Raw genomic sequence first — 27,464 nt, 5'->3', positions numbered from 1 at the left:
TGCTGTTCTAGCCGTGCACATGTCCTACAGTCCTTCTTGTCACTCTGCTTAACTTGATCAGGATCTCTGCACAGCTGTTCACTCTGAGTTTACATTCATTCAGTCAATTGCTCATTTATTTATTCATTCACACTGCTATATTTCAGGCCAGGCCATGTGCACTGGGTATAGAATTATGCAGCAATTCTATACCCAGTGCCTGTCCACATAGAACTTGGTCTTTTGGGAAACTGGACATTCATCAACCAATCACATAAATATATAAATATATAATTATATGTTTTGATGCATGTGTGTGAAGAATTACACTGTAGTATGAGCAAGAATGTCAGGTAGAGGGATGTCACTTTGAGGGTAGGAAGAAATGATGTGAGCCAAGACCGATGCGGAAGGAGTTAGATTAGGCTAAGAGTGATGGGAAGAGCATTCTCTGTAAAGAAACATCTTGTGTCTAGGTTTTGAGGAAGGAACAAGCAGGGCACATTGAAAAAGTGAAAAGAGCCCAGCAGGATTAGGAAGTGGCTGAGATGAGCATAGGAAGGAGATCATGCAGGACCTTAGGGTTCTAGCTGTACCTAAGTATCTTAAAAGTTTAGCTGCATCTCTGTGGCTGGTGCTCTGATTACAGAGATTTGTTCCGCCCACTATCCCTTGGATCCTGTGAGTGAGATTAAAAGGCATGGTACCGAAATACTGTGTGGGAAGAACAAAACTACCAAAACAGGGTCTTTAAAAGGGGAGCACAGAAGAAGGTTTGTGGTTTGCCTTTTTTCCTGCTCTTACTTATTTGACTAGAAACATGAGGTAAGCAAGAAGGTTTTTTTAGTGATGGCTCCATCCTCTATATCTAAATATAATCTAGAGTATTTTGTACAGCCCTCTATTTTGATTACTTGTTTAAGGTTAGAGACCATGTATCATTCCATCTTTGTATTCCAGGCACCCAGTAAGGAGTGAAGCTCTAATGTTTTGTAATACGTGGAGGGAGGTTTTTGCTTTCAGTTAGGAGGAGGTGAGTTGCATTCAGGGACACGGTTTGGAGAGCAAGGTCCCTGGTTGCCCTTTTGATTCTTATTTTGTTGTATATTTTGTTGTGTATTTGTTCCCAGCTTCCTCACTTCATTTTTTTTCTCATCTCTGCAGGATCAATAAGCCGAGAGCTGAGGATTCAGGCGAATACCACTGTGTATATCACTTTGTCAGTGCTCCTAAAGCAAATGCCACCATTGAAGTGAAAGGTACAACCCAACAGAGGCTGCAGTGTGAGCCTCTCACTCTCCTTCTGAGACACTACTTTGGTCTGGACTCACATTCTTCAAGCTGTTCTTGTTCCCAGTACGGGAGGCAATAAAACATTATGGTAGGACCACAGGCTCAGGAGCTTAGCTGCCCAGGTTTAAATCCAAACCCTGTCATCTCTTAGCTCTGTGACTGTGGCAAGTTCTTAACTTCTTTGTGCTCCCATTTCCTCATTTGTAAAACCTACCTCATGGGGATTGTAAGGAGGAATAAGTAAGTTAATGTGGTAATTTGAATCATATGAAATTGCTGTTTCTGTATGGTAAAGATGTTTGAATGTTGGCAGCTTCATATCATTCAACCTATGTAAATCTCTTAGAACAAATAGTGCCTTACAAATATTATACATAGATCTCTCCAATGGGCCAGCAGAATCTGGAAAAATACAATGTGTAGGATGAACATAAACTATCTGTGGATGATTCATTGGAATTTTAATAGAAACTGGGTGCATGGCATCTTAAAGATGCAGCTGCATCTTAAACATGTAGCTGAAAGTTCCCAGAAAGGAAGGGAACTCTAGGAGAACTGTAAGAGAAGGGACAAGTGGACTTGGTAGAGTTGGAGCTACCTAACATCGTGAATCCAGCTTTCCTGTGTTACTTCAGAGAAGCAGCTGAGACCCAGAAAAGTGCAGCCATGAACTCTAGGTCACAGAGTGGTTTGAGACAGAACTAGCGTTAGAACTCATGTCTTGACTCTCAGGCCCATGTTTTTCCATTTTATAAAATGTCCAGAGGCAGGCAGGGCACTTGTTTGAGGACAGACTGAAGAGATGAGGGGTTTGGGGATTTTTTTTTTTTTTTTTAAGTCTGAATTTTGCTTAGGAAGGATACAGACTTCTTCTTTAAATCTACAGGTGATCCTTAGCAGCTGGAAGGATAAATTTAGGAAATGGGAAGGTCCTATAATAGGTATTCAGATCTGTTTGAATTAGAAGACTTGGGCAGCCCAGGTGGCTTAGCGGTTTGGCGCCGCCTTCAGCCTAGGGCCTAGTCCTGGAGACCCAGGATCGTGTCCCACGTCGGGCTCCCTGCATGGAGCCTGCTTCTCCCTCTGCCTGTGTCTCTGCCCTGCTCTCTCTGTGTGTCTCTCATGGATAAATAAAATAAAATCTTAAAAAATAATAATAGTAATTAGAAGACTAGAAGTTTAAAGAAAGGCTTAGATTCTAAGTTTCAATTATATGTTGTTATTAAATGAAAGTAGTGTCTTGCTGACACAGCCCTGACTTGTAAGTCAATGTAAGGACAACCAGTATCTCTCCTCTAGCTGCCAGACTGAATTCTGAATGCCTGAAGGGGTTGAGTCACACTGGTATGGTTACAGTCCACGTAGGCCAGACAACCTGGGATTTGATTAATTCAGGGCTTTTCTTGGAGAGGTCTGAGTTTATCTCTGTTTTTGACGGATGACAGATTTGTTCAACACGATGATGGAGGTATGAGAAGGCCTTTTCTCTAAGCCAGTCAAGTGCCTGTTCTTGCCTGGGTGAGCCGGGCTATGTGGGGAGTTGTTTCCCTCCTCCATGAGGTACTGGTGGCTGTGCAGCATTCCAGGCTGAGCCTTTGGCACAAAGTCCCAAGCGTGGAGGTAACAGGATGGGTGAGGGAGGGGAAAAGGTGTGTGTAGTTAACTGTCCTCCCCAAGCCTAAGGGTGTTTACATGCAGTTGCAAGTCCTGGCTTCACTGTGATCATGCTGATTTGGCTCTAATAATTTCTAGCAGCACTTTCAGGAGCGGAGACAGAAGTGGTTTCTCATCGGGTTGGCTACTAAAGTGGCCTCCAAGGCATCTTTCCTCACTTTCCCTTCAGCAGATAGAAGGTCGTAGTCTGGAGCAGGAGAGAATAGGAAGCTGCAGGCAGAGTTTTCAAAGGAAGTTAAAACTTCCATGCTTCTGATTTATCGGCATGACTGTGTGCTGCGCTATTGGATTTTACTGCCCAGCAGCTCTGTGAGGAAGATTGGGGTGGGAGGTGACATCCTGATTTTAAAGGAGTAGACCCTAAGAGAATTCTCTTTTGTAGAATTCCTAAAGCGTATTCTGTGATTAGCTTGGACAGATACATTAGTCTCTCAAAATTCACAAGGAATAACAGCTGAACTTTTAATATCTTTTAGGTGATTATTAGTTTAGGCTGTAAAGACTGAACATTTGACTTTTTCTGTTTAACTTTAAAAAGATTTGCCATAGTCCCAGGATCATATTCTAAGCTAGGTGGTTGGGGTTGCAAACTGCCCTGCATTGAGAGAGAAGGGGATAAGAGGCGTAGGGGAGGCATTGCTTCCCAAAGCATTTTCATATAAACTCTGGTTTTATTTCTTCAGTTGCCCCTATGGTGGGGTAAAAGATAGTTATCTTTTTATAGCTATAATGATTTTAAAAATCTGCTGATTAATACAGGTAAAGAGATCGTTGTACTTGAGAGAGATTCAAGAAACTTAAGTGACCTCTGCTGAAAGGAGTCTCTCAGATTCTTCCTTTGTGGCTTAACTAAATTGGCATTTCAGGGCAGTATAATTTACACCATACAGATAGATTTCTTTAGCACCTGTTCTGCAGTCCTCAGTTCTTCCCCCACCCCCCGCCCCCGTTCGGCTTTTATTGCAGTTCAGCACCTCGTCCTGGGGTGTTGTTTGAACTTAGCACTGTGAGGAGTGAAGGGCTTAGACGAGACCAGAACTGGGCACTGTATAGCAGCAGATCACCACGCCCTGAGTTACTTATGGTGAAGAGAAAAGAAGGCTGAAGGAGTGATAGGGAGGGCACCTGTTCAGGAACAGACCTGAAGTGGCAGTGTTTTTCTATCCTAGCCTGTAGATCCCTGTCAAGAAAGGGGTTTTGAAAATGGTAATGTCTGCAGGTAGTAGGGACGGCCTTGCATATGAAGTAGGGTTTGTTTTTTTTTCTTTTACTTTTTTTTAAAGGCCAAGAATGCGGCACAGTGTAAACAGGAAGATACTATTACTGTTTAGGATTACATTTCTTAGGTATCTGGCAGGTGACCTGAGCAGATGCTGGGGATGAAAGAGCAGGGCTGGCCAGGGGAGAGGAAACCGCAATGACTAGACCTTAGTGGGACCTCTGCCCCGTAGCCCAGCCTGTCTGGGGATCCTCTTAGATAACTTGGGGGAGTCATCGTTTCCTCAGCTTTTTGACTCTTCAGGAGTTGTGTCTTCTAGAGACTGCACAGCTTGTTATAGAGTATTCGTGAATGAATAAGTGTTGGATTTTCTATTCCTATGATTATTTAACCTTTCTAACTCTTACTCCCTCTCTCTTCCCCTTTCTTTTTCTAAAATTTTAAAAAGAAAAATGTGCTTGTAACAAAGCACATTAAAAATGTCCATGTAATTTACAAAAAAAGGAGAAAATCCCCTTCATGACTCTCACCCTGTCCTCATCACTCAATTATTTTGATTAATCCAAGAAACAAGAATTTGAATTTTATTTTGTTTTTAGAAAAGGATTTTGGTGGCCACAAAATCCTTTGCAACAGATACGCCACTGCCTCTTGTTAAAGGTACATCCCTGCCCTAGGAAGGTCTGGGTTGAGAGCCTTACTTGTTTTATTAGGCTCAACATTATGTCTCCCTGCTCACTATTCATTTCAAGTGAGTTTCAGTCTTTGGGGGACTCTGGTAAGAGCTAAGGCTTATCATGGTTTTATCATCTATCTATCTATCTATCTATCTATCTATCTATCTATCTATCTATGTTTTTCCCTCCATACTCTCAGCTTTCTTTGTATTTTAACGTTATGACTAAATGTTAGGATTTCTGTAAGTCACCTTGTTCTGCATCCCTGTTTACTACTTTCTTGTATGGCCTTACAAGTGATATATTAAAGTTCAAACTAGCTGACATGGACTGTATGGTGATGACAATATCATGAAGGGTAATAATACACATCTCTCATTTGTACAGCATTTTCAGCAGAGCATTTTCATGGTTATTTATTTGATAGGTAGCTAGTTTGATAGGCAAGGATGCTTAGAGGTACTGACAGCCTTGAGGTCAGAGCTTATGTCAAGCTGGTTCTGACTCAGAATTGCCTGTACTTGAGAAGTCTTTGAAATCAAAATAATAATACTTTGAAGCTGCTAGAACATTTTGAGCATCAACCTCAGCCCAAATAACCATACGTATTCTTTCTTTTCCTCTCTTCAGAGTGCCACCCTGACCTTTGTTGAGAAGAATGACTAACATTGAATATTAACTGTATGCCAGGCACTGTGCTAGATGCATTACTATTCTTGTCCTCCCCTATAGTCTTCACAACTTGGATGAAGATACCATTATTATTTCCACTTTCCGGGGGAGAACATGGAGGCTCAAGGGAATAAGATGAGTGGCCCAGTGTGACAGATAACCAGTAGAACAGGGGTTCTCACCCAGGCACTCTCGTGCCAGAGCCTGTGCTGCTAAGCATTAAGCCATGTTGCTGTGTTCAGCATATAACAGCAGGAAGGCCTTGGACTGAGAGAAGAAATGGGTTCTAATCCTGCCCTGCCATGAAATTTACTATGGCTCTAGCTATTCTCTGTCTTTCCTCAGGCCTCAGCTTCCACAAGTGTGATGAAGCAATATAAGATAGATGGCCTTAAAAAAAAAAAAAAAAAAAAGATAGATGGCCTTAGAGTTTCTGTAAGGCTCCAGTAGTCTGTGGTTCCCTTATATGGAAACAAAGGAGAGGTTGGGTTATTGAAGGAAATGATCTCTAAGCTTCTTTTCCTTGTGGTAGTGGCTCTGTCAACTTCTCAACTTTGGGAATGTCACATCAGTTCCCTAATACCTCCACTCACTCCTCTCCCTATCTTAAAGGATAGTTCCTCCTTATTGCTCCCCTAATCTCAAATCTCATGCCAGGAAAGGTATGAGAGCAGTGGTTCTCAAACTGGATTTAATGTGTAGGCAATGTGGCCTGGACTTCAGGCTTATGAAGAGCACCCGGGGGGATTATAGTGTACAGCCAAGGTTAGAATCACTGTCTTAGAGGAGACTTTACTTGCCATCCACTCAATGCTCTCACCTGCTGGAAAGGGAAGAGCCTCAGTTACAGAAGGCAGCACAAGTCCCAGACTGCTCTAGTCTTCACAACCGATGATGAAACTTCTCTTTGTGGAGAAGGCTTATTGAGTCACAAGTCAGCATCCTTCTTGCTTCCATTTTGACCAGTCTCATATTGCTTCTTGGGCTTAGCCCTTGGCTTAATAGTAAATCTTAACACTCTCTGCCTTCAGCCAAGCCTCTAAGTTTGCCTACAGCAAAGATGATGTGTCTCTGGGATTTGATAGGTTGCATAAAAGAAGCAATGAGACCATGATATGGAATCAGTATGCTTACTTAGAAAGAGCCTGCTCGTTGCCATCTTTAAGGATGGAGTTTCTTTGGAAAATGAGTTTTGCGGTTATGAATGTGCTTTGACAAGTGAGCTCCAAATAAGCTGTCCAAGTAAGAAACCCCATACCATGACCCCATTCTTAGCTCTGTTGTGTTTAACTTTGTTTAATGTCAGCTTCAGCTGAACATGTCTCCATTGCCTAATGGAGTAATGGACACTTTCTACAGCCACCAGTGTGACAGAGAAGCTGGGTGCTTTGCTCTAAGTGTAGGCTTGGCAGGCAACAGACGGTACTGAGGAACACGTGTTAGTCCTCAGCCATGGGCCCAGAGAATGAAATTGGGTCAGATGTTGTTGGGTGATAACTAAGACTCTCTGGGAACCCCTGTGCTGCCATTCATCGGGATATTGGAAGGCTATCCATTAGCTTATGTCTAATATTAGAGCATGTGGCTAACAAGGCCAGAGAGCAAGTTAATTTCCCAAGTGGATCTGTGATCTCTTTTAAAGGTCTCTGTTATCCTCTTTGCCTCCCTGAATGGGTAAGGGGAAGTGAGGAGTATTTGTCAGATGCCTCAGACCTATCTTCAGACCAGCTGACCCTGGTCAAGCAGTTTCTTGTTAAATGGCAAACCCATAGAAGGTGAGGCATTTAATCAACATAAATAGGCCATTAATCAAAATTTGTCAGTATCTGACCTGATTAAACGTTTAATCAGAGTTACAGAAGTCCTGTTTATATCAGCAAACATAGAACACGTTAATCAGTATCTCTTTGATTTCTGAGAACTCATAATGCCAGAGTCTAAGCCTTGCCTTGCCTTTCCTTGAGACTAATAGCTCAATTTAAATATTTGTTTTTAACCTTGAGTTCCAGTTATGTGCAAGACTGGTACAGAACTTGAGTTTTTAATTCTATGTAAATAGAGTTATATCTTCCTCATTGGGTGGTTAAATTACTCCCAGACTTAGTGGTTTAAAACAAGAAACACTACCTCGTTGGTTCTGTGGGTCAGGAATAGGGAGCCAATTTGTGGGGTGGCTCAGGATCTTCTGAAAGCTCGATGGGATCTGGAGGATCTGTTTCCTCGATGGCTGCCTCACATGACTGCTGTGGGCGGAAGGCCTCACTTCCTTACTGCGTGGGCCTTTTCCATAGGCTGTTGGAATGTGCTCCTAGTATGATAACTAACCTTCTCCAGAACGTGTGATCAGAGAGAGAGCAAGGAAAAAGCCACACATCTTTTGTCAACAATCCAAAGCCACATACCTACTTCTGCTTTATTTCATTTATTAGAATCCCATCACTAGGCCACACTCAAGGGGAAGGAACAATTATGTTTCACTTCATGAAGGGAAGAGTATCACCGGATTTGGAGACTGTTTAAAAACCACCACGAGTGGACTCTGAGCCCTAAGGGTCCCCACTTGCTTCCCTACCAGTACTAACATGTGCTCTGAGAGCCTGGTGACCTTTCTTGCTGTGGGTTCACTGTCCTACCCAGCTGGTGGAACAGGAACAGGCTTGCTTTTTTTTTTTTTTTTTTTTTTATCCTTCACTATTTGAGCATAGTTGACACACAGTATTACATTAGTTTCAGGTATACAGTTTTGTCATTTGACAAGTTTATGTATCATGTGATGTTTACCACAAGTGTGGCTACCATCCGAGGAACAGTCTTTCTGATTGAGCAGCTACCATCAATGATAGAAGTGGAAAATATTTTCATTGACTCAGAGGCTAAAGTAATAGTTGTAATAATCTCTCTCTAGGGATAGAGTGATGTGACTGGGGGTGAATTTTCTCTCTGCCCACAAAGCTGGTGATGCTTCTACCATCCCAAGGGTGAATAATCAGGACTTCACTCAGTATTCTTCACTAAGTAAGAAGAAAGCAGCAATAGATCTAACCATTGAAGACCCTTTCCCATAGGTTACACTGTAAATATGGCCGACAAAGTGTGACGAGGGTAGCTAAGTTCCTTGTCTCTGTGTGTAGTAGCCTATAAGGCCATGTTCACATCTGAAAATAGAAGCCTCTGGAGAACACCAAAGTAGGTGAATGAAAAAGTCTTCACTCCTAAACACCAGGGTAGGAGTGAAACCATTCCCATCCCTCTCCTCAGTCTTGGCCTTCTCGTCTGCATCCTTTCAGAATAGCGACTTCTTAGAGGCCGTGGCACCATAAGCCAAGCCAACCCAACTTTTAGCCTTCTAGGTCATTCTAACGTGCAATCTTGGGATGAGTCCCCAAGGTAAAAGCTGATGATACTAAATTCACAGTATTATTGGAATTAGTTAGGTAACTGGGCCAGAGTGGGTATTCTCTATGGGGCAAAGTAGAATGAAAATGGAAAAATATGTCACACATACGCTGATTCCTAAAATTTATGTCTCTACCTTAGACGACTCCCCTCAGCTCCAGTCTGGATATTCAGCTGTCTACTTGAATGTTAAGTATCTTAAGCTTAACATGTCCTAAACTTTGAACTCCTGGTTTTTACTACCACCATTGTTCCATCCCTAAACAAAACAAAATAAAAACAGGGCAACAAAAAAAACCCACCCTGATTCTCCTGTAATTCTTTTTTTTTTTTTTTTAATTTAATTTATTTATGATAGGCACACAGTGAGAGAGAGAGAGAAGCAGAGACATAGGCAGAGGGAGAAGCAGGCTCCATGCACTGGGAGCCCGACGTGGGATTCGATCCCGGGTCTCCAGGATCGCGCCCTGGGCCAAAGGCAGGCGCTAAACCGCTGCGCCACCCAGGGATCCCTCTCCTGTAATTCTTATCTTAGTAACTGGCAACTCCATTCTTAGAATTATTCAAGCCAGAAACCTTGGAGTCATCCCTGACTCTTTTTCTCTTGCATCCCACATCCAGTCCATTAACAGATACATTAACTCAGCCTATAAAATATATCAGAATCTCCTCACTTTACTGCCGCTGCCCTCATCCAAACCGCCTTCTCCCTTGCCTATATGAACAGCTTCCTAAATGGTCTTTCTTCCACTGTTGTCTCTCTACACAACTGTCTACATAGTAGCCAGAGGGAGGCTGTTAAACAAGTAGATCATTTCATACCTTTTCTTGGCACTTATCAGTGGCTTCCTAGCTGACTCAAGAGTAAATGGCAAAGTCACTGCAGTGGCCTACAGAGTCCTCTTCAATCTGGGCTCCTCCGTTCACTCTAATCTCCTCTCCTACCATCTTTGCCTTGCTTACTGAGTTTCAGCCAAACTCCTCCATGCTGTTCCTTGTCCATAATAAGCACAGCTCTGCCTCACGGCTTTTTTGTCTTTTATTTGGAGTATTCTTCCCACAGATATAGGAGTGTGCTACTCCCTTATTTTCTTCATGACTGTGCTAAAATCCACCTCAACAGAAAGACCTTCCCCCCACCACTCTATGATGTATCTGGCATGTGGTAGGTGCTCAACAAATGTTTGTCAGATGCATGAAACACAACTTGAAGCAAAATGTGGTAACTCCTCTGCTTGTTATGTCTTCCCGTGATGGTGTTTTAGTTAGTGTACTGCCATGGAGCTTGCTCCTTGGAATACTTAAGATGGTCTTTACTATTTATTGCATGAAGAAAGCTCTGAGGAGGGGGGAGCAGGTGGTGGAACAGTAGGTCTGAGCAGTGACCAAGTGGCTTTGGGAGAAATCGGGTGTGGTAGGAATAATATTGAGCCAGCTGGCCTACTCCCTTCTGCAGTGAGGAAGTTTGCCTGGAAAAAAAAAAAAAAAAAAGACATTTCCTGTATAACATCCTCTTTTGAAAACCCCTCACACTGAGTAGTACTGAGCAGGCGTCAGTTGGGTAGGCAGTGGTTATAAAGACAGCTCGGGACCTCCATTTCTGTCCGGGTGCCTCTGGAGGTGGGCAGGGAGGCACAGTCTGAAAGCGGCAGAACTTTGGATCATTTTTTAAGCCAAGAAAAACCAGGCTTTTAGAGGGGGAACATGGGGTAAGCCCATGATACAATACTCTATTGTACAGGCTTCTGTGATCTCAAGATGAAATGTTTTAAAACTTCCCTATCCAAGGGCACTGGATGTAGACAGGGGCCAGAATTACCTTCATTTGGTAATGGCTGTAGAACCGAAGCATGGAACGATTAAAGAACAAGCAAAACTAGAATCTGGACCAGGCTTCTTGATTCTCTTTCCTGTCTTGGCCAAGAAAGTGACATCTGGCCTACTCTGCGTTGTAGCTTTCACATTACTATAACCAGTGAGGAGTATGGTGGAAAGTATCGTTAGGATCAAAGGAGACTAAATTCAAAGCATTATCTCCATCTCTGATTTCTTAGATCCTTGAAACTTACCTGATTTTTACACCACAGGTGCTATTTCTTTGTAAGTGATCCTGTAACACAGAGAAGACCAGCAACGTCTAGCATATCTAGAAATTCCCCCAAGATTGGGTTTATTGAGATTACTGCAAATCAGGTGTACAGGTCAGATTCTTAAACTGTTAAATCTCTTAGGACACTGGTTGAATTTCCTATTTATTCCTTTCTTACCCCTTCTGAAGGCCAGTTTGCTGGATTACCTCTTTCCCAGAAGAACCTTGCTCATTGATGCGCATCAGATAGCTTCTCCATGCATTGATTGTTTTTACATACCTTGCAATGGGACTTGATTCTAGGTGTTTGATTTCAGGGCTCTCCCATTTCCTTAAAGGAATATAGGACATTTGATAGAATCCATAATTGCTATTACTGCAGTTTGAAAAAAACCAAAAACCTATGACTGGAAAAGGAGATGATAATAGCTTCTGTGTGCATTTTTTTTTTTTTTAAGAATGTTTTAATTTAGGGCAGTTGAGCCTGTGTCCCCTCTTCCAAGAGGTTAGAGAACCCACCTACATTGTTAGTACAATTTCACATAATGGTAATCCTGGTATCTGCTTGGGCTGCTTTGTTGGGTGGGAGGTAGAGAATAGATTGGTTCCATTGCTCAGTTCTGACCTGAAGTGCATGTTGTCAAAGATTTTTATGAGGATAGGCCTAGAGACTGGCTGTATTAGAAGCAGAGCTCTGAGTCAGTAGGTGGGACCTTTGTATCCTATTCAGAGTCCGCTCTTGTGGTAACTGTTCAACACTCTTTCTTACAGCTGCTCCTGACATTACTGGCCACAAACGGAGCGAGAACAAAAATGAAGGGCAAGATGCCATGATGTATTGCAAGTCAGTTGGCTACCCACACCCAGAGTGGATATGGCGCAAGAAGGAGAATGGTATGCCCGTGGTGAGTAGGAGGCAGCCCTGATTCTCTCCCTGGGTCTCTGGTTGCTGGAGTTTCTCCTGGGAGGTCCAGACATCTGGACCTGCCAGTTGCTGCATCCTGCCATACTGGCATGGCTTAGGGTCACCCGTTCTAGTCATAAATGGTTACATGATAAATCTGGAAGTCACTGACAGTCTCCGTCCAGCATGGAATCCCTACATGATTTGTTAAAAGCTGGCTGTTTGCTAAGGGATTAGACTGATTTGCCTTCAAGGAGACTGAAGGAGTTTAACCCCAATCTTAAACATTTTTTTTTTATTTTAGTCCATTTGTCCTAAAGAAAATATTTTCTTGAAGTAGTTTTAATACACCTTTCTTGTTTTGGAGAAAGACAAGGCAATGAGAACAATTTAGTACATCCCTGGAACACAGGGAGTACTGATTGGGAATTGAGGCAACATGGTAAAGCGCAAGGGCAGTCTTGAACATTGGAAATCCGATAGTATCTGCTCCCGAAGATGTTTAAAAAAAAAAAAAAAAACTTTTCTAATTGGCCGGGTGATTTTTTTTTTTTTTAAGATTTTATTTATTCAAAAGAGAAAGCCAAAGAGAGAGAGTGTACAAGTAGGTGAGGGGCAGAGGGAGAAGCAGACTCCCTGCTGAGCAGGGAGCCCCACTCAGAGCTCGATCCCAGGACCAGGATCATGACCTGAGCCAAGTGTAGACACTTAATGGACTGAGCCACCCAGGTGCCCCAAGGGATCTACTTTTACTGAACCTCTCTGTTTTCCCGCTTAGCTCCAGCCACAGATTATTTTCACTGCTGGGGTCTGCTCACTCAGAAGGCAGCCCTGTTAGGTAGAGGAAACCAAACTTGAACATTATGGCTCTTCAAATAGTGGGAATATAGTCTCTGCGTTCTCACCTCCAAACAGCCCTTTTCCAAGATTGAGAGGCATATGGCACATCATTTGGTTTCCTGCCTATCCACTGGAAAAAGATGGTTTGTTCTTGGCACCCCCAGTCTTTGAGTGATTCTCTTTTGGTGCCTGTTTCACTTGGCTGCAGGGTGAAAGGCTGCATGCAATGCCAAGTGCTTTTTTTTTTTTTTTAAGAATGTTTTAATTTAGGGCAGTTGAGCCTTTAATAAAAATAACTCTTTTCCAATCACCTATCAGCCTGTCTTCTCTTTTATAGACGGGCAAGGGGGGTAATGTGATGACTTGGGGATAAGATAGCTTGATGGCGCTCCCTTTTAATAAGCCCTGGAAGGGCTATCTACTCCCAGTTTTGTTTGAACTTTTTATTTTTTTATTTTTTAAAGATTTTATTTATTTATTCATGAGAGGCACAGAGACACAGGCAGAGGGAGAAGCAGACTCCATGCAGGGAGCCCAATGTGGGACTTGATCCCGGGTCTCCAGGATCACGCCCTTGGCCAAAGGCGGCGCTAAACGGCTGAGCCACCGAGGCTAGCCTATTTGAACTTTTTAAAAAGAATAATGGGGTACTTTTTTTTTAAGTAAACCATAATTTATGACAATAAATGTAAAAATTACAGTGGTACTAAATACAAAGTTTTCAGCATCCTCATTAAAAAGCAGAGAAATAAAATAACAAAATGTTGCTTAAAGATAATCTGCATATAACAATAGTACAGAAATATTAAAACATGATGGACAAAGATGTATATGGTGAAAGTATATAACGTAGAACAAATGAAATATTAACATTACAGAAAGTGAAATTCAAATAAACATGAAACCAGAAGAGTTCCTTTTTATCACAGGAGGTGTAATCCAGGGGCAGCCCCACTGGCCCAGGACGTGATCTGGGAGACTGGGGATCGAGCCCCACATCGGGCTCCCTGCATGGAGCCTGCTTCTCCCTCTGCCTCTGCCTGTGTCTGTGCCTTTCTCTCTGTGTCTCTCATGAATAAATAAATAAAATCTTAAAAAAAAAAAAAAACAGGTGTAATCCACAATAAAGACAAAGCTGTCATGATCTTTTTATGCTACATAATACAGTTTCAAAATGAATGAAACAAAAACTGGAAAAATACGGAAATATAGCAAAAAAGCAGTTAAATGGTGGCAGACTGACAGATGAGATGGAGGGAAAATGAACAGCACTGTGGAAGACTTGATCATGTAATGAATAAGATAACACAGTCTTTCATACTGAAACCTAAATATCAGTCACTGTTAGTTATAAATATATGTGAAAACGTCCTAAGTACAAATTAATTTAATGGTATTTGAAAAGATACCCTTTAAAAATATTTATATATATTTAAAAGTTTTTACTACTGTATAGCTGACATATGATGTTACAGGAGTTTCAGGTGTATAACGTAGCGATGGACGATTCTGCACATAATGCAGTAGCCACCACCATTAAGCGCAGTCACCGTCTGTTACCATACATTGTTATTACAGTATTACGGACTCTCTTCCCTGTGCTGTACTTTCATCCAAGACTATGGGGTACTTTTGATGCTTCTCCTTAGTCATCAATTCTGTAGCAATAGGACAGGTCCCACTCACTATCTTATTATGCATTGATTAAAAAGGTTAAGGTTTCTTGCATATGATGGTGTTCAAAAACTACAGGTTAAAGGCTTGTGGAACAAAAAAAACTAATCCCTTCTGATCATAAGTGAAAAACATGGGCTTAGTGAACCAGTAGAGCAGGAGTTAGAGAAGCTGGCAGCTTTCTAAGTCCTCGAGTTGAAGCTTCAGGGAATAATTTATTTTGAAGGCTTGATTTGCCATTTCAGCCATACCCACACTCAGTTGCAGGCACCACTGTTTGCTATAGTTAAACGTCATTATCTTCCCCTTTCTTCCCTATTTCTGATTATGCTTTAGCTGTTGCCTAACAACTGACACATGATTCCATTTTTGCCTGCCACTACCCCAGTGCTGTACGCTTGTCCCAGCTCCACCTCAACCCCTGCTTGTGTACTCTCCCCTCTGTCTTCCCACAAGAGCCTGGAGCACTCCTGTCCTGCTTGATCACCTCTCTTCCCCACCACCCAGGGCAAAAGCTGGCTTTTCTGTGAAGCTTTCCCTGAGTCTTTCTGGCACTGGCCACTCCCTCTGTGCCGCACAGTACTCAGTACGTGCCGTCTCTTGGGGCTTCTTGCCGTGTTCCTGTAACCATCCCTTTGGAGGTCTGGTTCCCTCTTAAGGCCAACCTCCTTGTTCACTTTTGTGTCATACTTTTCCCTTTCTGTCTCCCCTTCCCCTTAGTGGGATGTGAGACACGTAGCATACGTTAGTAAATAGCTATTGATTGACTGAATAAACTTTACTTTATCCTTCTGATTCTTAAAGGAAAGAGAAGTTAGGAATTTGTCTACTCTGACTAGGAGCAAGTTCTTAGCATTCTTTCTGGAGGAGGTTTAAGACGACTTGTCAGGACTCACCAAGTGTGAAATAGATGTGCTAATTCTGAAGTCCTCAGATAGGCCTGAGATTAGCATATATGTCTGACTGCGGAGGTCACACCCCTCCTTCTCCATCTTCTTCCTGTGATGGTTTCTTCCCTTGTATTTGAAGTAGCATTTTCTAGATTGAGTTGGTCTTTTCTGAGGCTACAGGGTAGGACTTCCATTCACTTCATAGAAGTTGGAGAAGTCTAGAGGACACGGCAGGGGAGGCTTTAACCTGGCTCTGCCAGAAGCTTGCTGATGTGTTGTTGTTGTTATTGAAAGGAAGCCGGTAATGAAGTGCTCACAAGTTCCCTGGACAAAGATGGTCCTAGACACTGCTCCCTCATCCCAGCCAGTGGTCCTGCTAGGACCTTACCTTGTCTTGCACACGGATTCACCTACTCTGACCTTTGTGTGTTCTTACTTTTTCTGCCCCCGAGCAGGACATTGTCAATACCTCCGGCCGTTTCTTCATCATCAACAAAGAAAATTATACTGAGCTGAGCATCGTGAATCTCCAGATCACAGAAGACCCTGGCGAGTATGAATGTAATGCTACCAACTCTATTGGCTCTGCCTCCGTTGTCACCATCCTCAGGGTACGGAGCCACCTGGCCCCACTCTGGCCTTTTTTGGGAATTCTGGCTGAAATCATTATCCTTGTGGTGATCATTGTTGTGTATGAGAAGAGGAAGAGGCCGGATGAAGTTCCTGACGGTAAGAGCATCCCTACAAAATAGCTGTAATGTGGGGGTTGGTTCCTAGGGATGGTCTCCAAGCGCCCAAAAAGGACTCTGAGAGTGTTGGGGTTTGATCCCAAAAGGAGAAGAGAATTCTCATACTGGTTTCTCATTTCCTACTGCTAAGATCAGCCATCTAGAGCTATCCTCAGCTCGGTCCCTCCGTTTGGGTGTTTTCCAAGCCCCGGTCCCTTCTGCCCTTCAGGCCCCACATGGGGAATAGGCAGCCACCAGTCTCTTGGTTCAGCTCTGTCCTCCTTCGATACAGATCATCAGGCAGATTGAGCTTGAGGAGAATCCAGGTCAAGCCTAGAAGCCACCCCAAGATCGCAGGCCACCTGGCCTTGCAGGCAGATTTAAGGTATCTAATTGGTTGTCACATGGTTGCCGGGTAGAGCCCTTGTAGGTTACTGCCCCAACCCCTTCAGACCATTCTCGAGAAGAGCCATTGGAGCAAGCCAGCCTTTGGTTCCCTTGGTTGGTCCCTGTGATGGGTTTTCAAGGTTCTGGGTGAAACAGGCACCAAGCATTTGGCTTTTCTGTCCCACAAGAATGGTGGAGTCTGATGCATCCATCACCTCTAGTTTGAAGACCAAGACAGCTCAGCAGTAACACCTGGAGCCTGTGGCCCGAGTGGCACCCTCAGGCTGACTTAGGGCCAGAGGTGGAACTGGATAGGGACACCAGGACTACAGTGAAAACAAGTGTGGGAAAGAACAAGAATCTTAGATTTTTGGACATGTTTCAGTCAGGAAAGCCCTAGGAAATCTTTGTGGCGGGTGTTTTGCTTTGGGGGGGTTTTGGGTCATACACCATTTCTAACCCCAGGATTACAGTCGGGGGCAGCTGCTGCTGGAGACTCGTGTCAGTAGTACTTTGAGCTTCCTGACTAGCTCCGCCCCTTCCACCCGGTGACATTGCCATCAAGTTAATAGCCAGCCGGCGATTACCACCACTTGCTTGTCGCTGTGTGCGCCTAAGTCCAGTGGAGGCTGGCCTCAGGTGACGGTGAGGATGCCAACTGTGGCGCGACCGCCCTGGGCCTACGCTTGTGCGCTGTGGGTTCTGTGCCCTGCCCGCAGAGTAGCTGACCAGCAGGACTGCAGCCCCCATCAGGTGTGTCCGTGGAGCATTCCTGAGGGAGGTCCGGTGCTCCCTCGGAAGGCGTGCAGCCTTGCTGGTGGCTTCAGCCTCTCTGGAAGGCCGTGTTTGAGGGCAATGGCCTCTTCCCGTTACGTCCTCTCTTCTCAGCGCCTCCAGAATCTCTCTGCCTGCCCGAGGTGGAAGAGAGCATTACAGTGAGGCCGGCGGTGACGTCTGTTGAAACTAGCAAGGCGCCTGGGAAGCCCGGGTCGCCTCTGCCCGCGCACGTCATCCGCACGTCATCCGCAGTGCTCCAGCGGAGGGGCGAGGGGACGGGCGAGGGGACGTCCGCTGGAAGCCAGCGGGCCTGCTCCCTGCACGAGCTGGTGTGCCTCCGGGACCTTACGTGCCTCCTCGTGGGGCCCCAGGACTGCTGTTCTGTGAGGTGAAGGGCGTTCTCGGATCCTCACATGCAGAATGCTTTTCCCTCTAGTTTTTCTCTTTCCTGCTACAAATTAGGATCCCAAGGCAGAATTCTTAGCTGTCGGCCTGCGAGTAAAGGGAGGTGGTGTGCATTTCCCTCTGGCTCTCCAGGAGCGGCTGTCCCGTTCTGCAGGGACTTGTCATCCCTTCAGAATGCGTTGGTTTTGCTGAACACCTTGCTCAGCCTTCCCTTTGGAAAGGTAGAGAAGCAAAAAGGGAAGAAAAGGCAAAGACGGGCTTTTGAACCTGATTTTTTATTATAAGACGAGGCTGCTGCCACTCCCTTGGCAGAGTGACCCTTTGGCTTAGCATGTTCCCCTCAGAGGTTCCAGTCTTCCTCGTAGGCAGCCGCTTTGCTCTCTTACGTGTGGAGACATTCGGGTTAGGTTTCAGAGGTGGTTGGTATTGGATCTGACGAGTGCAGACACCTGCCCGAGGAAGCAGCTCTTGTTTTTTAAGAGAGAGCGAGAACTCCGTGGCTCTCGAACTCCAGGGGCCGCCAGTTAGGTAGTAGAGACCTGTGTGGTCAGCAAGTCTTCTGAATGGCTTCCCGAAGGGAAGGTACCTCTTTTAAGTGAAATTTTTATAGAAGCGGATGAATCCTACATAAAAGATGTGGGTAAGTGCAAAGTAAAATCTCCTTGCTCTGGTCTCTTGGAAGAACTGGAATGTAAGCAGCATTTACTTTTCTGTTGTTGAATTGGGGCGACAGACCTGGGACGCTGGGATTATCGCAGTGTTCGCCTCCTCTCCGCTCCCTTCCCGACAGCCAGCGTGCTCCAGGCTCCATTCTCCATCTCCACACCCCTGCCTTGCTCCAGCATTTCTGCCCCCGTTTTCTTTTTTGTCTCCCTCCTCCTCTCACCGCTTCCTACTCCTGTGCCCCCTTTATTTATTGTCCCCTTGGATTTAATCATTAAAGAAAAAAAAAAGCTGATTGTTCCTCAGTGAGTTTTCCTTATGCCGTGGCTTTTTTTCCCAGCCAGTTTCCCCTCAACCGCTCTACAGTCCATGTAAGACCAGCCCCCTCATGCTTTCTGCCCTCATACCCCTCCCCGAGGCTACATGTAGATAGAGGTATGCACTCCTTTGTGGGATGAATGAAGAGGTACCTTAGATCTGATACAAATTGGAGTTTTAGAGGTGATGGATTTTTATCAGATAACCATCTGTGGTACTGTTGACTTATTTATGCCATTGTGAAAATGGTGTTTTTTTTTTTTTTTTTTTTTAATGTGCCTGACATGTTTTCTCTGCCAAAATAGGTACTTTATTATCAGGATAGACTTATGATTTATTTCTGACTCACTGAATTTTTTCTTATATGAAACTGTTTCATGTAAAACTCATAGTATTCCTATTTGGGCAGTCTGTGAGCTCTTGGTGACTCAGCCCCTCACCTCTTTAAATTGTTACTAAGTGAACAATTTAAACAATTTAAAACTATACACATGCACAAATTTGAACTTAGTGAGTTTAGTCTGAGTATGCTTCACCAGAAAAGCAAATATTGCTTTAAATTTCTCACATAGAAAATGCTTAGGGTTAAGGTTTAGTGGCTTCCAGGAGAAAAAACAAAAGAGTTCTCTCTCTTAGTTTACTAGAGTCTACTCAGGACATTTTATAAGCAAAACTCACACTAAGTCCCATTAAGGCACTACTGGGGTCTCACTGAGGATCAGTGCCCAATGGGTTGTCTTATAGGTAGATTATCTGCATGTCACCTTTTACCTTCAGTGTTTTCAGTAACAGATGAGTCATAGAGTCAAATCAAAGACTTTTTTTCACCTTAGCTCTTGACTACATTCTCTGAAAATGTTAAATGATAATTCTTTTCTAAAAAGACTAGGTCCAGTCAGCATCCCCCTAGCCTTCCATCCATCTTACGGCTTTACATGATTGGAGCACACCTTCCTCCTTTGTTGGTTCTCTGCTGACTGAACCCAGAGGAGGGATTCATGTGTGCTTCGGGTCTGTCCTCCCCAGTCATCTGGGAGATGGGGCCTTCCCTACTGGCCTCATTGTTGGGGCCTTCGATTCTACTGGACATTTTAGTGACCTCAGATGAAAACAACAGGACCTGATTTAAGAAAAGTGGTGGCATCAAAAAGAGTTTCTGTTTTCACATTAGGGGGGTAATTTTTATATGCAATTCAAAGGGACTTCTCAAGTTACTGGTGGAGAAGATAGCTGAGGTTTTAGGGGGACCATTTTTAGTGTCTCTGATACATTCAAACTCTTTTAGACACTCTACAAATAAGAGTTATTCTAATGTTCACAAAGTGTATTAGTTGGGAGCATATGAAGCTTATCAGCCGGCTAGGAGTGCTGGAAAAGAAATGTGACCTTTTTTTTTTTTTTTTTAAGATTATTTATTTATTTATTCATGAAAGAGAGAGGCAGAGACACAGGCAGAGGGAGAAGCGGGCTCCGCATGGGGAGCCCGATGCGGGACTCAATCCTGGGGCTCCAGGATCATGCCCTGGGCCGAAGGCAAACACTCAACTACTGAGCCACCCAGGTGTCCCAAGAAATGTGACTTTTAAAATTAACATGCAAAACATGCCTGTCATTGTCTCCTAACCTAGGGGTCATCTGAGTCAGTGACAACTTACCTTACGGAGAAAATACAGTGGGACCAAAAATGAAAGGCAACTGGATGTAACCATTAATCTCTCTCTGGTTTAATGCGACTCTGCTGAGATCAGGCAAAATTGAAGCAGGTTTAGAAACTAGAAAACATAGTCCTCGGTGAGATGGAGGCAGTGAAAAAGGAGCTCTGACCACACAGTCAACCCTTGGTCACTCTGACTAGAAAGCCATCTTTTTGGAGGTGCTCCCGCACGGGGACCGCGTGGTTTCCTGGGCTTCGCAGGGCGCCCTTCCGGGTGAGGAGGCAGTGGGATGTAGGGGAGCGAAGGCCGTAGCGCATCTGGTTGGGAAGAGGTCAGTTCCACCAGGAACCTCACTCTCCTAAGATGGATTCCAGAAGCATCTTGTTTCCCTTCTCCCCAGTCCTCTTCTCTCGTCTAGCCAGTGGCTGGGAGTAACCCCCAGGCGAAGAGGAGAGCCACTGTTTAAGCCGCTATCTTTTGTCCTGAGGGTTTGGGGGTATGTTGATATTTGTCGGTTACTATGACTTCTTTTTTTTCCCCCCTCAATTGCATCAAACCCTTAAAACATGGTGGTAAGTGAGCGATATGCATGCTTTTGGAGTTTGTTTAATCTCCGCTTCAGTCTATACGATGCACAGTTCATATGTTAACACTTTTCTTCAAGTTTACTTCATTCACTTTCACGACTAATTTGGATTTCAGTTTGCTGTTTAATCCTCATTTACTTTTTAATTTTCGTACCTTTTTTTCTGTAGTTCTGTTCTTTCCCTCTCTCCTGATTTCCTTGTTAGGGTCAGGTTGTATTTTTTTGTCTGACCTGTAAAGGGAGAGTGGTGCCGCAGATAGTGACTCAGTCCAGGACAGTAGGAGACACGAGGCTCTTCTCTTGGTTCCTTGGATTTGGGGAGAGAGCTGAAGTGACTTTAGACACTAGTGTGACCAGCACCTGCTCCCACTTGCAGGCATGGCAGCTGCACCAGAGCCACTGTTGCTAAAACCCCTACATGCAGCCCTTTGCACGTTACCGGCTTGTTGGGCTGGAAAGTGACGTCACTGGGCAGACAGCAGGGCCTGTCCCCCCCACCACCAAAAGGAAGAAAAGCTTGCGTGTAAAGTGCTTGGGTCGGTTGGGACCGCGTGATGCTTTGAGAAGATTAGCTTGGCTCTCGCGACTCCCCCCTCCTGCTTTTTCCTTTCCTGTTGGGAGTAGGTTGGTGATCTTGCTTTAGAATTTTGTTTCCCGGTGCACAGCCAGAGCACTGAAACTCTGCGGAGTCTGCTCCTGGGTCTTTAAGTCCCCGAAGTGCTTAGTTCCTAGCATGTAGCTGAGCTGGCTTGGCCTGGATGCTGAGGGCCTCGGGCGATGTGGTGAGGACAGAGTGAAGCAGGGCTTGTGTGTCTCGGTCTTGGTGTGTCTGTACGATCCCCACTGCATTCACAGCACACAGATGTCTCGGGTGTCCTTGAGTCTTGGTTTGTTCTCTGTACCTGTTTGATAGTGTACTGTTGTTAGTAGCAGAATCCTGTGGACACTGGTGTGTCGCTAGCCTATTGTTTTGGCTGATAAGTCATTGGTTTGTGGTTAGTTTTTTTTGTTTTTTGTTTTTGTTTTTGTTTTTTTTTTGAATCTTTTTTTGCTCCAGTCACTGTGTGTGCTGGCGGTGGCTTTGCCTCTCCGTTGCCTCGAAGGAACAGGTGGAGCAATGTCTCCCTGTGACAGACATTACTCCTGACGTGTGCTCCTGCAGATGCCTACACTGAGACTGTGACCTCCATAACTGCTTCATGTGCACCAAGCCCCCTTGTGGAATCCTGCTGAGAGGTTTTCTAGAAGCCTTCAGTGAAACCAAACTGTTCTGAATCATTTAGTCTACCTGACTTTCGTAAAATAGAAACTAAGAGCACTTACTTGTTCCCTCCCCTTTGTGGGCCTCTTTAAAAAAACATTCCATGTACGTATAGACCTGCCCAAAGGGAACCAAGTTGCCCTTAGTCAAAACAGGAAAGAAAAACCTACAAATCAGAATCGTGAAATACCAATTTAAGAAGGCTTCTAAGCTCAGATAATGTCAGCTTTTTGGTTTAAAAAAAAAAAAATCTCATGGCTCATCTGGATTGGGGTTCTGGTTTTGGCCAGGGCTCAAGAGTTGAGCCCGTCTTTCTGTCTGAAGTCTTTTCTAGAGGGATGTCCCCACTATCCAGCTCTCCCTGGTGTGTCACAGAACATTTTCTGGTATGCATACACTTGCTGCTGGCATGGCCCAGCCGGGCTGACCCAGTATTAGGTTGACTATTATGGCTTTCTCTTCCTCAATCTCCTTCTCCAGACCAAAGAAGTCTCCTAAAGATTACAAAACAGCAAGGACAGTGTCCTTTGGGGAAGTAAGGATGTGTGGCTAAATGTATAGAACATACACATCCATCTACATTGCAGGACTGAGCCAAAACTGTGCATGCATTCACCACAAGAAAACAAACAGCAGGATTTTACAACTGAAATGTTGGTTTGTCTTCTCATCTATTTAAGAGTGAACCACTGGAACTTGGGGACAAGATGAATATACTGATATTGCAGCCTATCTGTCCGCTACAGTTGCAGTTTTTCATGACAAGCATTCAAAGTGTTAACTAAAACCATTGAAACAACATACCTGCCATTAAAAACTTGAATCTAGAAGTAATAACTCCATGAGTGTTTTGCACCTCCAGATGGAATGGCCTTGAATAAATGCTATGAATAGCTATGTTTGCCACTTGCCATTTGCTGTTCTAGTAGTTCTTATGTAGAGTCTCACAATTTTCTCCTTTCTTCTCCTGTCTCTCAATGGATTATTAAAAAACTGAACACCTTGTAGACGATGAACCAGCTGGGCCAATGTAAGTACTTTATTGGACATTGATTCAGTAGTTTTGTATTTGCAGTTAAATTGAATGTGTAGCAAAGGTTTTATGGGGAGCCCGTGAGTGGAAATGAGTGTCATAGTGTAGACCTCCCTAGCCACACTGCTGGGGAGCTGATGGACAGCCATTTGATTCCCAGGACAGGCGGTGCAGTTTTGTTTTTCTAACAACATGAAGTGGAATGCCACGCCAGAAATTGTTGAAAAATTTGCACATCCTGTATGCTTAAGTTGATAATGTGGGGAAAATAACTGGTATATCAGAGACGTCCAGTTTTATTAAAGTTAATTTCAAGCTGGACGATAGCACGAATAGGCCACCAGGCTCCACTGACAGTGGCATCCAAGGGAGACGGTACGGAAAATTTTGAATCCGTCCAAGATAAGCAGAATCTCCCAGAGGTGGGACCTAAGGAGAGAGAGGCAGGTGCCCAGATTGGCTGAGTGCCAGAGGGCACAGCCCTGTCCGTACGGGATCATCTTTTATCATTTGAGGAGAGACTGTGGTGTTCAGTAGAGAAGAATCTACTGTTGTTACCTTTCTAGTAATTACAGTCTGAATGAAAGGGAAAGGCACCCGGATCCCGTCTGCCTTGGGAGTCAAAAGGATTAACTGAACCTGTAGAAGCACTTTATAGAGAGTATGTTTCTGCAGTGATACGTGCAGTAAAAGTTCTTACTACACCAGGGATGGTAGTAAGTGAAAGGATCCCTGTATTTCCATGTGTTGTAATTTCAAGAGTTGCTACTGACTTTAACTTGTATAATGCAATTTTTCCTCCAAAGGAAAACCAACTCTACCAACAATCACAAAGATAAAAACTTGCGCCAGAGAAACACAAATTAAATACTGCTTATAATGTAAGTATGGCCTCCTTCTTTAAAATTTTTAAAAATTACATTCAAATGAATGTGCCTCCGTTGACCTTGTTAGATTCTTCAGTAGTTGGCGTCATGTCGTGGGATTTGTAGCTCATTTCAGAGCAGCCGATACTGATGGAGCAGGTTCTCTCTCTGCCCTCCATCCAGTACAGCAGCTGGAAAGGAACGTTTCAGCTGTGTTGTTCCACACATTTCTGTAAATGCCATTTCAGAATATGTATGGTGCTTTGAAAAGAAAGACTTTGCACCCTTTAACTGTATCTTTAAAAAGAGGTAAAGAATGTCAACTTAGGTGGGTTGTTCCCAGAGGCCAGCGGGTCCCACACGGCTTGTGAGGGCAAGGCAAGAGAGGTGGCCACGCACAGCCGGGCCGGACTACTGTCCACGTTGGCACATGGAGATGGCAGTTTCACACCGCATCCCTGAGCATGCTGTTTGAACCGAAGCCTTGTTTTATGTGGGTGGCACCTGGTGTGGTCTTAAGTGACGTACAGATTCCCTTTTAATTTCCAAGTACTCTTTCTTTACAGATCATTAGGTTCCTGAAACTGGTGGCAACATGACCTGCTAAATTTTCTGCTTGGACCTCTTTGGTTCTCTCCCCTTTCAAGTGAGCAACACCACAATGACTGTCTAAAGCATGCCTTATTTAGCCTTTCCTGTAAGGGTGACCTAGCCAGGTACATTTTAAACAATGCTTCAGTGTAGAAGGTGTAAACTATTTTGGGCTTGATGTGCTGTGAATGTTGCTTTTTTCCCCCCTTTGTTAAAATATTTAAGTAGAAGTGAAAAGGTCCTCTGAGGATCGGATTGTGCATGCGCCATTTTTTACTTAATGCAGCTGTTAAATTGGCAAAGCTCTAAATTGCACTGCTGCCATCTAGTGATAACATTTTTGTAAAGTACAGCAAAACCTACAGATATATACAGTATATAAATATATATATATATATTTATATTTTTGGGGGTGGGAGAAATCCAAAATAAAATAAATGCTTGTTTCATTTTTTTAGCTGCTGATATTCATTCCTTATTGTATGTTGTCAGATGAGGAAAATTGTGCAGTTCTGGTACATAAAGATGAGTAATATAAACTGAAATCTATAGTTTTAAGGGCTTAACCTACGACTTTGGAAGAAGCCGGAACACTCCACTGAATGGATATATTGAATTGCAGTATACATGTATGATTGCTTTTTAAGTGATTCTTTTCTTTTGTTAAATCATGTAAATTCTTAAATCCTTTTGCACTGATGTGTTGAACCTTATTGTACATTCAATTAAGGCAAACTTTTATAATTTTCCTTTTGTTTTCAATGACCTTGAAATGTTACAGCATGGTATTCTATGCAACTAGTTCTCCTCCGGGGTTGACACTGTATTTTTCACATTGATTTAATGGTTGAGTGTAGGTTTTCTTGCCCGGCAGGGTTCTCATACGGTGTGTAACCATAGATGCATGTACTTGTGTTTTGTGTAAGTGTTGAAGTGCAATGATGTATAAAAAAGTGGACTCACCTGTTTTTAAAAATAAAACATTGATAAAAGGTGTTTGGAATAACACTCTTTATTCTCATATCTTAGGAGGAAGCACTTTTTCAGTGCTTTCAAATTCCTTAGTTCTGTATGTACATGGAGTGTTAATTTCTCAACCCTGTCAGCTTTCTGAGTTCCTTTTCCACCTCTTCCACAAATGCGGGGAAATTCTGATCCATGAGGCACAAGCGTAGAAAGGGGCCTAACTCTTCCGCGTCCCACGTAGATTGTTCATAGACCGGGGGCAGCTCCTCGGACACCAGGAGAGACTATGGGGATTTCAGAAGAGTAGTTTTATTAGAAATTATGGCCAAAAGCAACAGCCTGAATAGAACACAGGAAAACTCTGCTTTATGGAAATATTAGAGGAACATATACCAAAAATTAGTGTTTTATAGGGTTCCTTTATATAATGTTTCTAACTATACCCAGCAAGAGATCAGTTTGCGTCCATAAGTATTTCAAATGCATTAATGAAATGATGTACAAAGTGAAGATCCCGCTGTAACGAAGAGTACTGTGCTAACATTTTGTGGCTGGATAAAGTCAGTGAACGCACTAGCTTCGTTCATCCTTCCCACCTCACAGATGCGTGGATGTGAGCAGTTCACCACGTGGAGAGTGCGTTCTGAATGTAAATAGGGGTCACAAACTGAGCATCCGAAGGACAGAATTAGCTCACTCGTGTGTCTTTCTAGTCTAGTTCCTGAAGTCTGACAGGGAGAGGCATGTTACGGTCACAATCAAGACACGGCTCCACACTTACTCCCCCCGCCCCCAACCCCGGACTATTTCTTCATGCTACCACCTCCACTCCTGGTGTCGAACACGTAACCTTTTGTAACCACTCATCTGTTCTCCATACCTCATAGCTTTGTCTCTTCCAGAACGTCATAAATGAGGTCATTTAACATTGAGCAGTGTTTCACTTGCTTAATTGCTGTGCGTATGTCGGAACACTGGTAACTTCCAGTGTTTTAAAACCACTTGAATAAGTTGCCAATATTTAGATATTAGAGTTCAAATCAAAGTCTGTGTGCTTGGCAATCTGGAAGATGTGGCGACACTGGATCCACGTCTCGTGTGATACAGGGGGCTCCAGCTCTGCTGTGTCCCCTCTGCTGCCCGGACTCCTCACACTTGTTCTCCTAGGCAGGGGGCCTGTGGATGGCGTGGTTTGGTGTGTGGGCACACGGTGGAGATCTCTCTAAGAGCTATCCGCGACAGACATTTCCTCCTCTAAATTCAAACCGGCTTCTCTGACTTAAGATAGAAGAGCATGAAAGTAACATGGGGCCCCGTGTAAGTCTCCATCGGGGGCCACTGTTAATAGGTCAGTGTATCTCCTTCCAACTTATTCTGTGTGTTTGTATTTATGACAAAAATCATCCATGCTGCTTTGTAATAAGCCTTTTTAAAAACTTAATGTGTTGTGAATATTTTTCCATGTTAATAGATGGGGATTGGGGATATCACTTTATGGACTGCATTTTTATCTCACATAAGTGCGGGTACACCACGCACTTAAGACCACTTAGTATCCTATTAGTGAACATTTATGGTGTTTCCAATCTTGTTCCTACAATCAACACTGTGAAGAACATCCTTATGTGCATGTTTGTGTAGCTGAGATGGAATTATAGACAATAAGACATAACATTAAATTTTATCCATATTGCTAAATTGGTTTCCAAAAAGTTTTACCTTCTGACATTTCTGGAATGATTTTTCCAGAAGTTTAGGCAACAAGTAGCATCTCTGAGCTGCCAGCTTGGTGCTTTTTCTTGTTTGTACGTGGTTCCATACTATGTAAATAAACTAGGCTAAGATACACCTTTTATAGCAACTGACATTTCCTGAATAAGGACATCGCACCCTGCCTTGTTTCCATGTCCTTCGTGGCTCT

The 27,464-nt window shown here is 43.7% G+C and overlaps 2 protein-coding genes across 6 annotated transcripts in view; one reads left to right on the top strand and one right to left on the bottom strand.

Moving 5' to 3' along the window:
• The window catches only part of NPTN (neuroplastin), a 70,063-nt gene extending 44,490 nt beyond the window's left edge, over positions 1–25,573 (top strand). Inside the window, exons 4-9 of one of the 4 annotated variants that reach the window (XM_072809542.1) lie at positions 1,144–1,238; positions 11,771–11,904; positions 15,763–16,036; positions 23,096–23,117; positions 23,927–24,001; positions 24,553–25,573. In XM_072809542.1, the coding sequence (XP_072665643.1) occupies positions 1,144–1,238; positions 11,771–11,904; positions 15,763–16,036; positions 23,096–23,117; positions 23,927–23,987 (586 nt within the window). In that variant the 3' untranslated portion in view covers positions 23,988–24,001; positions 24,553–25,573. Of the gene's footprint in view, positions 1–1,143; positions 1,239–11,770; positions 11,905–15,762; positions 16,037–16,327; positions 22,997–23,095; positions 23,118–23,926; positions 24,002–24,552 lie in introns of those variants that run through there. The other 3 variants (XR_012022925.1, XR_012022924.1, XM_072809543.1) reach the window with 3 other exon arrangements.
• The window catches only part of REC114 (REC114 meiotic recombination protein), a 102,833-nt gene continuing 100,942 nt past the window's right edge, over positions 25,574–27,464 (bottom strand). For both annotated transcript variants that reach the window (XM_072809546.1, XM_072809545.1), the window contains exon 6: positions 25,574–25,827. In XM_072809546.1, the coding sequence (XP_072665647.1) occupies positions 25,790–25,827 (38 nt within the window). In that variant the 3' untranslated portion in view covers positions 25,574–25,789. The remainder of the gene's footprint in view (positions 25,828–27,464) is intronic.

Source organism: Canis lupus, chromosome 32 (assembly GCF_048164855.1).
Source record: "Canis lupus baileyi chromosome 32, mCanLup2.hap1, whole genome shotgun sequence".
NCBI classification, from domain to species: domain Eukaryota; kingdom Metazoa; phylum Chordata; class Mammalia; order Carnivora; family Canidae; genus Canis; species Canis lupus.
Note: the sequence above shows the minus strand (reverse complement) of the source record. Positions and strands in the feature narration are given on the sequence as shown.